This window comes from Ochlerotatus camptorhynchus, unplaced genomic scaffold, assembly GCF_037179485.1.
Source record: "Ochlerotatus camptorhynchus isolate MF236.1 unplaced genomic scaffold, CSIRO-AGI_Acam_v1.1 ptg000324l, whole genome shotgun sequence".
Lineage (NCBI taxonomy): Eukaryota > Metazoa > Arthropoda > Insecta > Diptera > Culicidae > Ochlerotatus > Ochlerotatus camptorhynchus.
Genome location: NW_027040812.1, coordinates 1,642,028 through 1,652,312, shown reverse-complemented (window position 1 = coordinate 1,652,312; position 10,285 = coordinate 1,642,028). Strand labels below are relative to the sequence as shown.

Here is a 10,285-nt window from a genome sequence, read left to right as displayed (position 1 = left end):
AATTTGGATACCTGTTGGTAATCAGTCTGTTTACTGTAGTTACTTTAACAAAAACAAAATGTTTGTACATTTATTAGAATTAACATTTAAAAAAAAAAACTTCAAATTGACGTTCTAAGATCACGAATAGCTTATTTGGTTGTGGAGTAATCTCTTCTGAAAGCTGACATTTTAAAAAATCTCGAAAATCCAGGGTTATAGCCCAGAAGGATCTAGGCACTTTAGAGCAAAATCAAAAAAGGCGTTTGTTTAGAATACCAAAATAAGCGTATTGGCCAAGTTTGGCTCAAATCGGTAACATCAATCACAGGTGGTGTACCCACTTGAGCTTGAATGACCCATATATATATATATTGGATGAAATTGATAAGTCCCTCAAATGGATGTCGAGTGACTTGCTATGAGATATTCTTATTAAATTTGAATTCCTTAATGACTTGTACCAAATTTTTTCAGCAGATATTATGAAAAACAAAATGAATGCAGTTCCGCAAAAATGTCTGAGTTTTTGTATATCACTGGTGATTTCACCGAAAATAATTTATTTCTAGTTGAAACATTTTCCCATATTAAAAAAAAAGATTGATTGACACTTAGTTTAATGGAAAATGTTACTTTCAAGTAAAGAACAACAATCGTTCCAACCGTATGTTCGTATGTTTGAAAACTGTAATTGAATGCTATTGAACGTCATTTAAATGAAATTGAGAATATTGCCTAAAGATCTGCTTTTTTGAAAAGAGAAACTCTTCAAATCTACAATTTTAGTCCTTTAATGAAACGCTATCAATATTTCTATTGCTATCTATGAACCAGTCTTCGGTATTGAACATACAACGTAGTGTTCGAGATGAACGTGTTTTCGTTGTGTTGCTGCTTTTCATGTTTGCACTCACACATAATCTTTTTAACCTTGTGTTCGAACATGTATCACACATGTGGGCGCGTCTAATGTTTGTACATGATGTTTGAACATTGTGTTTTCAACGTCTCAAACAACAACAGTGCAGCGTGTTGCAAAGGGTTCTTTGATAAAATTACGATTAATCTCCAGAGCCTTAATTTTGATTTCTTGGTGAACGAACATGCATTGCGCGTAATTTATGCTTTTGAGTTCACAAATATGTGTATGCCTGAATATATGAATTACGTTGCTACAAAATATATAGAGAACTTGTGGATTTTTTACCAACAATCGATAAAGAAAAAGTAGTGAAGTAAAACAATGATCAATTGCATATCTTTCTACTTTCCATTTTACAGAAATATTTTTCATCATACTTCCAGTGCCTGTAAAATAACAAATCGACAGTGAGCATTCATAAGAGCGTACACGCGATGATCGATTCTCTTCATCGATTTTCTCTTTTCTTAATAACTCGCTAGATTTAACGTTTGTCGGTGCGTTTGTTGTTGCTTTTGAAAGCCAATACAACCTATTACAACTCTACATTGAACAAATTCCACAAAATTGTTTCGCTTAGCTGTAGCAATGCAAAGAGAAAAACGATTAAGAGAATCGATCATCGCGTATACGCCCTTATGCATGCTCACTGTCGAAATAATGCATAAAGTTAAAGTCAAGCTGAATATTGCATTAGGTCCTAAGAAACATTGACAGATTCTCTTCGTCGACTTTCTGTTTGTATCCCCACGGCTATGAAAAGATATTCCCAGATATTTTCAGCACACAGACCGATAAAAGAAGCTTTTATCTAACATCTAATACGACAAACACAACAAGAAACGGTTTTCTGCTCAAGTTATCAACGAAGGAGAAAGTCGACGAAGAGAACCCATCTATGTTATTTGGGACCTAATGCAATGTTCAGCTTGAAGTGCGATTGTGTCAGTCATATGTTTTCATCAGGAAAGTATTCTACCATAGTCCATTCTACGCGCACGAGTATTGATAGTCCGAAAGTGAGGATAACAACAACAAACCCTCGAACAAACCAACATTTTTGGCTAGAGCGAAAGTGAGGATAACAAACTTCGCACTTGAACATGGAACTACGCAAGTGTGCGTGTTATAAACGATAGAAAGGTCAATGGAAAAAGATTTCCAGATGAAAACATTGACATATACGCCTATCTCGAACACGACACAAGGGGAAAATACCGTGCAAGCACCAAATTCCACACAGTGTCTACTTCTGCGCATAAAATATTTTTTATTGATTTTTCAACAATATTTTTGAAATGAAAACACTTTAAGTATTACTTCCCGTGCATTACAGCTGTAAGTACATGGAACATTTTGAAAATATCTCATAATATGTTGATGCTTTCTAAACACTTGATTGCACAATCATTATGAACAACGTAGAAAATGGTCTGGCACGGTAATCCGTGCAACAAAAGCAATCCAAAGAAAACAAACATCGTGCTCAAACACCGTGTTTGCACATTTGAAAAAACACGTGGCTTCAACAAAACGTTCATGTGTGTGTATTGGACAGCATGTTTGAAATGAACATTACAACACAAGGAAGAGCGTGTACGTGTTCAACAAAAACGTTATGTTTTTACATCGGGTGCAAATGTGCGTGTGTTTTTCGGAAGACTGCTATGAACAACCAACCCCGGTGATTCCTTTTTTATTTGATTTTCATCTGATTTTTTATAACGATTATTTTTTTATATCATTTGAAATTCAAACTTCGAAATCAGATAATAAGGGGCTCTCCCTAACGATAGCAGCCTTAGAGCCCCCGGATCCTAGCATAGATAGAAACGGGCAAATCTGAAGGCCACCATATCTGAGAATGAATTGTTTGTTATTTAATATACAATCATGTAAAACACATTAGGATTGTTCCTGTACTTGCTGATGAACGGTAATTTGAGAGAATCGTGGCAAGTGTGTGCGTCATTCTACAATGCTATAAATATAATGCTTGCTTGCATAGTCGAAAGCGTAGACATGACACGAAATAAAAACATAACAAATCATTACATCGTCTGCAAGATCAACTTATATCATTCGCTGCAGTACAAGTAGTGTAGTTGTCAACAGAAAATTAACTCAATTGTTTGAAGGACAGCCAAGAAAAAGCGGTGGGTGGTACCATCCATAAATGGAAGGATTACTGTGTTCACATTTTGTTTACATGAAATTCCAGGAATTCCACGAGTTGTATCCCTTTAAATGGTCTCGTCGAAGCACTAGTCGAGTTTTGTCGCTTTAAAATCGTTTCCACGAATTTGGCTGCCATTCTCCTCCCCCGCGCTGTCACAAACTGACAATACTATTTAACCTCCTAAGTGGACAAATCTTGATAATCATATTATGGAAAATACGATACGATACTCCGGGTTTACGTAAATTGGTACATAATTGTTTCTGATTATTCATGAACGACTTAAAGCTAAACGGAGAGAAGCACTCGATCGACGAATATAAATTAAGATATGAAAGCAAAGGCAGCTTATCAGTTCCAGCGTTTTATTATAGTTGTATCGCCTTCATGTTCCACTTCCTGCCAATATACGATACGTTCTAAATTTGTGTAATTTTTCGCTTAAAACGAAAGTTCTTGTAAGTTTTAGAATTTCTTTTATAAATTAGACATTTAAAATATATTAACTGCAACAATTTAACACATAAGTAAATTATAAATAAATTGTTACTTTAAAACGTTTGGATGCAATTTCTACGATCAACCTCAAACGGACAGTCAAAAAAGTAAATTGCCGGCACGTCCCAGTTGCAAAATCCTATGTAGTTGAACGCTATTTTGGGATCCTGGAATTCAACTAATGGAAAGACATCACCATCTTTGATCAGTTTCACCTTTCCACGCCGATCGATTTCCATCGTGAACATCATCGGAATGAACTCCGACAAGAGCCCATTGCTTGCAATATGTTTGAATATGTGAATGTCTGTGTGGGTCTTGTGATCCTTGCAGGTGTATCGTCGAATTTCGATTGCTGTATTTCCCCAACCGGAAAGCACTAGAAAAACATCATTAAGTTATGAGAGTACTGAAAGCAAGACGTATGTTACATTACCAATTTCATTAATCTTCGTATTGTCATAGGGATATTCAATCGGCGACAAGCGTATATGACCATCGTTGCGAGCCAAAACTCCCATACGCATTTTTGTTACATTATTTTTAGTTAAATGCATATTTTTGAATCTAGCCGTAGAGTAGTAAGGATGTGGATGATAATATCCTTGTTTTGTGTTGTACTGCAAACAACCGTATGTCGCTGAAAACTATCTATGTGATCAGGTTGTTATGATTTTAGTTAGAAAATGCCGCCAATACCTTCAAATCTATTGATATTATTTGCTATGTTAATGCAAAATGCTACCGAGAACTGAGCGAGCAATACGATCATAATTTTCTTCATGTTCACGCAAACAAGTACTCACTTGCTGATAATTACTAAAAGACTGAAGTCTAAACGAGGATACACTGCAACGAGAAACTTAAGTTCAAATGATGAAGAAATTTTCTTATCAGATTTAGGGTTTTTTGTTGGTCGCTACACTTCAGAATGGAACTGAGAACCACACCATCATTATTATTTCAGGCAAGAAAGACATGGCAGCTGTAATCTTGATATAGTTGTATGCTAACATGCCTGAATTACAAATTCCGATTGATTTCTTAAAAACTTGTTGTTGACACATAAAGTGTGGTCCAGTTGGAATCCGGAAGCACAGTATATTGATTGATAGCAGCGCCAGCACATTTAGCGGTTGGTTTCGAAATGTGTTGATAGAAGTTTGTTTAGTATGCGCTCCTTTTTCAGTGAAAGAGGAGACATCCAAAACAAACTACTATCACACATGCACCCATGCTATGCATCAGCCGTCTGTGCCGAGTGTACACAATGGTCAGATCAGATTGTCAGCGCGTCCACTCACTCATACTGTAGAGTTTACTACATCGGACCAATGGAAGTAGTAATCCGAGAATGTGATATAAATTAAGAAGTTTTTAACATTGATTTTTTGAAATTTTCATATATTTTTATACAATTTACATAGTAATCAAAAGCGATGCAGTCATTTTCTTGTTTTTATCATAGTTTTACTTTTAACTATTTTTCTCTCGTTCTGTTCTAGCTTGGGCTAGTTGTTTTCATTTTCATCTCTCTTTCGTGATGCTGTTTTACCACAATTTTCGCAGCACACATACCTCTACTGGCCAAAGGCAATCAAATTTACAGTGCAAAACAGTTCCCAGCTCCAACCGACGACGGCTAGGTCATTGCAAGCTAATGGATAAGCCCGTTCGAAGGGTTAACCACGTGGAACGTCCGTGATGCATCACTACTGATACGTTAATTGCAATATTTTCCATAATTGATCGGCACTTGGCCCCGGGAACCATTCACCACTACAAGTTCAATCGGTATATTCCCTCCGCCGTAGAACAAAACATTCCTTTCCTCTGCTGTGTATCGTTTGCATTCATAAAACATTTTAGCTGATGTTTTTTTTATCAATATTTTACTTCAAGCCTTTTGCTGTAGCAGCGTTCGTTACGATTTGCTTCGGTATGTTTTTTTTTTGTTTGTAATTCTGATTATAATTGTGCACAAGTGCAAAAAGCAAGCCATAGTTAGTTTACTGTTGGTAGGTTTACATAATGCTGATTTATTTGTTTCGTTTTGTCTTAGCGATTTTTGTGTTTTTTTTTTTTGTTTGCTTTTTTTCCAGCGTTGCTTTTTACCATGTTTTCAAAGGATGCATTATATTTAACATTGCAAGTTTTGTTTGTGTTCAATTATCTTATCGGTACATTTTTTCTTCGATTTCTTCCAAGTTGTCCCAGTCAACTTATTGCGTTTTTATTCACTGCTGCCCGCCGAAAATGAAAATCGAAAACGAAATCACGCCTGTTGAATGAAGCAATCGATTCGAAATATCACTAGGTAGATTGACGGACATTAGCTTCTTCCCGATGATGTCTGCAAATATAAATAACATTCCCTTTTTTTTGCTTTGCTTCTTCTTTTACATCAATGTTTTTGCATGTTTGTTTCTTCTAACATTTCACAAAAAGCTCCTAGATAAAAAATAATATTATTTTTTATAAATATACCTTTGTTGTTACAGCTATTCTTTTCTTGTCATTTATATTTTTGAATACATACTTGTGTTTTTGTTTTGAAGGCAAGAAATATTTTTTTTTGGGATTTTTATCGCTTTGTATTTACATTTACACGCATGATCCTAGTCTTAGTGTGTTTGAGTAATGGGGATGTGAGTGTGATGCTTGTGGTTTTGCTCAGCTGTGGGTGTGTTACAGGTTTGATCGTGAACGATTACTACATACGTGGAATGATGCTGGTAAATGTAAAATTTGTTGGCTACAAGTTTGTTCGCTTCTGCATCTAGAGGATTCTTTAAATATTGGGAAGGGTTCGGTTATACGAATAGTGATATTTTTTCTCTCTTTTTTTCCTTCGTTTTTGACCTCTAAGACGGATAAATAGGTTTGATATAGGTGTCTTGCAATACGAATCAACAGAACGATTGCGCTATCTGGAACTGAGTATTCAGCGGCAATTTAAAATGAAATTCTCATTTTCAAGCACTTGATGGATTGTATTCTTCGCAAGTAAGCTTCTTTCGTTCAGGTTTGTTTGGTTGGGATCTTCACTTTGTAAAATATTTACTTCTCAGACGGCATTCTTCAATTTCCTTCAAATGTAAATAGCTTAAGATCATAGAAAATGCATTTTTTTTTGTGGTTGGTTGTGTAAAATTCCTGAACTGGAAGTTAATATTGGTCCATCTTACACAGATCGAAAAGGATTCAACTGAGTCAAAAACAAAAGGCATTGTTATTCCGTCTAACAGAAGGTAAGCAAATCAAAGGCTCGATTTCCTACAAATTTAATAAGGATATGTCATTTTATTTCTGTCAATCGCTTATTTAATTGTTTTTATATGAACGCTCGATGCATGACAAAACTGAACGGGAATCTAAATCACCCTACATTTTCCACTGTTTCTTAAATAACCTACGTAGCAGCTACAGGGTGGAGCATTGCAATTTTTGGGGCAGTCATACGTCACCTCTTGCGCCGCACAAAATTCTGAACATAAATCTGTCACAAAACACAACAAATATCTTTTCACTAAGTACATTTGCCACGGATACAAGACATATAAAACCTTGCGCAGGGGTGGGTGTTTTTGTTTCTTAGAACAAAACTGTTGCTTCTCGCCTTCTAGCAAAACTTAAATAGGCTACACTTTTTCTTGAAATATTTACATTACTATTTCTCTCTTTTTTTCCTATGCATTACATATCGTTAAGCTACTTTCTCTCTCTCTCTCTCTCTTTCTCTCTCTCTTGCTCATTTCTCATCTCTCCGAGGAAGAATCTGACCTGTATTGAAGCGTATATAATTGTTTAAAGTTTTCTATTTTGTTGTTTGTTTTTACCGAGGACTGGAAACAGTTGCTTTGTTTGTATGGTTAGTTTGACGTATTTGGTTTTATTTCACTTGGAAATGTTTGGAAAGTTATTTAAGCTAGCTAGAGTTTAGCGTTTGCCACCAAAAATATGATTAAATGTGGCAGGAATAAAAGTTAAAACTTCTGATCGAAGAAGAAGTGTGACGGTTTGAGCGGATTGAATGTTGGTTGACAGAGTTTACTTTTGGCCCGTTTCAGTTGATTCTTGGTCTTAGTTTGGAAAATTTATTTGGATGTGGAGCCCATACTTGAACAATTCTACGGACAAGGGAAAATACAATCATTGAGAGTAAATATCGACGAATTATGCAGCATTTCGCTGAAGAAACTCAAAAACTGCTGTGTAGAAACAGAAGAAATGCAAGCCATTGTCGTCGAAGAAGGAGAAAACCGCAAAGCTACGAGGTTCCATAGATATTTATTGGCTCCAGGTCTTAAAAGAGTCCAAAATTTTTGGTTGAAGAAACTGACCGTAGCACATCCTTAGACGGTGGCACGAGAGCCTCACATTCTAGCGGGAGTCGCCACACACGAGGACTCCATCAAAGTGTAGGCTAAGCACATGCCTGTATAAGACCCTGCGCATGATCATCCCTGCCAAAAAGAACACACGTAGCTGCAAAGGCCAAACCATCATTAATGCAGTCATCGTTGAACAGGCAGGGCACAGTCAGCGGAATCTCACTATGCCATATATCGACTACAAGAAGGCATATGACTCCTTTTCGCGCTCGTTTCTCTTGTTCTTGGACTTGAGATTGATTCCAACATTGATCCTGTGGTCATTGGCGTACCTAATGGGGGATTCCTAGGGGGTCAGAAAATTACTGAACCACCCTGCGGTTCTCTAATCTTCCCTGATGTTCTTGAAGCTACCCTAAAGTTCCCACAATTGTCTATGGTTAGCAGGCATCAAAATTATCTGATAAATGGTGATAGTATCATCTTTCAGATAGAGACTTATCACAGTGATAGGTTTCTATCTAATAGATTCTCTCTCAGTCTATCATGATAGAACCCCTATCCCATCTTTGATACTATCATGATAGAAAAAATGATAGATAGACTCAATGATGGGATAGGACAGATAGAAACAATATCATTTCCTTTAGCTATCATGATATATGGTCCATCTGATAGTTGAACATCACATGATAGAGATAGGGATTCTTTCTGTATCAATGATAGTTCGAAATAATATGTTTTATAATGGACAACGGACAATTCTCCTCCCAAATGGTCAAAATAAAAAACATTCCAATACGAATCAATATTTATATTTCGGACCGGGGACGAAGTGTAGATGCCGGAAATTGATTTCTGTCCTTACAGTATGGGTATATTAAGAACGAGGATGACGTCTAAATACCGGAAATCAATGTTCGCCATCATTTTTAAATCCAAGATGGTGACTTTCGAGTACATTATAATTGTGAATCGTGGTTACGTATAGAGAACGGAAATCGATGTCCGACGCCATTTTGAAATCCAAGATGGCAGCTCCTGGTTACCCTAAATCCGGAAAACATTATCAAATACCCTTCAATATGGGTATTTTCAGAATCGTGGTTACGTCTCGAATCCGGAAATCGATGTCCGACGCCATTTTGAAATCCAATATGGCGGCTTCTGGTTATCCTAAAATCTGGAAAACATTATCAAATACCCTTCAATATGGGTATTTTTCGAATCGTGGTGACGTATAGAGAACGGAAATCGATGTCCGACGCCATTTTGAAATCCAAGATAGCAGCTTCTGGTTACCCTAAATCTGGAAAACATTATCAAATACCCTTCAATATGGGTATTTTCAGAATCGTGGTTACGTCTCGAATCCGGAAATCGATGTCCGACGCCATTTTGAAATCCAAGATGGCGGCTTCTGGTTATCCTAAAATCTGGGAAACATTATCAAATAGGATAGAGAACTGCTTCGGTCTTATCACCCATTTTGGGCCTATTGAGCAAAAAACATCAAATAAATCCGTGATTGCAGCGTTAAAAAGTCAATTATGCGTTTGATAGGATACCCTCTGGGATGCTTCCGTAGTGCCTGTTTCATAATAGCCCAGCATTTTTAATGGGCCTTAGTTCCGGTGCGTTGGGGGGGGGGGGGTTCATGTCCTTGGGTACGTTGGCTTCGTACCACTCCAGGACAACATTTGAATAGTGGCACGAACCTAGATCTGGCCAGAAGATCATAGGGTCCTCGTGTTGCTTCAACAGAGGAAGCAGACGCTTCTGTAGACACTTCTTGAGGAAGATCTCCCCGTATACAATCCCGGTAGTCACGAACGGCGTACTCTGGTTGCCACATGAGCAGATTGCTTGCCAAATCATTTATTTCTTAGCAAACTTTGTAAGTTTCTGCTTCCTTACTTCCTCCGGAAAATCAAACTTGAGCTGGGCGGTGAAGAACAGTAGCCCCGGAAGCTGCCGGAAGTCCGCCTTGACGTAAGTCTCATCAACGATTATGAGACAATGAGGCTTCGTCAGCATCTGGGTGTACAGTTCCGGGTTTATGGCATCGGACATCGATTTCCGGTCTCTATACGTCACGACGATTCCGAAAATTCCCATATTGAAGGGTATTTGATAATGTTTCCCAGATTTTATTATAACCAGAAGCCGCCATCTTGAATTCCAAAATGGCGTCGGACATCGATTTCCGGTCTCTATACGTCACCATGATTCCAAAAATATCCATATGTTTTGTATAGTTTGTTGTACAAGTTTGGCAGATTCTTATCTGATACAAACCATTTTCCCACTATGCCAGGTTTTTCGGTATGCATGATAATATAAAATGATAGAGATGAAACAGTTTTCCAA

At 37.1% G+C, this 10,285-nt stretch overlaps 1 protein-coding gene across 1 annotated transcript; it reads right to left on the bottom strand.

Moving 5' to 3' along the window:
- Positions 1 to 3,634: 3,634 nt before the first annotated feature.
- LOC135707970 (uncharacterized) lies at positions 3,635 to 10,033 on the bottom strand. Its single transcript, XM_065229881.1, has 3 exons — positions 9,833 to 10,033; positions 4,018 to 4,228; positions 3,635 to 3,960 (listed from the first exon to the last, which is right to left on the bottom strand). Exons 1-3 carry the CDS (start codon positions 10,031 to 10,033, stop codon positions 3,635 to 3,637), a joined length of 738 nt encoding a protein of 245 aa, XP_065085953.1.
- Positions 10,034 to 10,285: the final 252 nt, after the last annotated feature.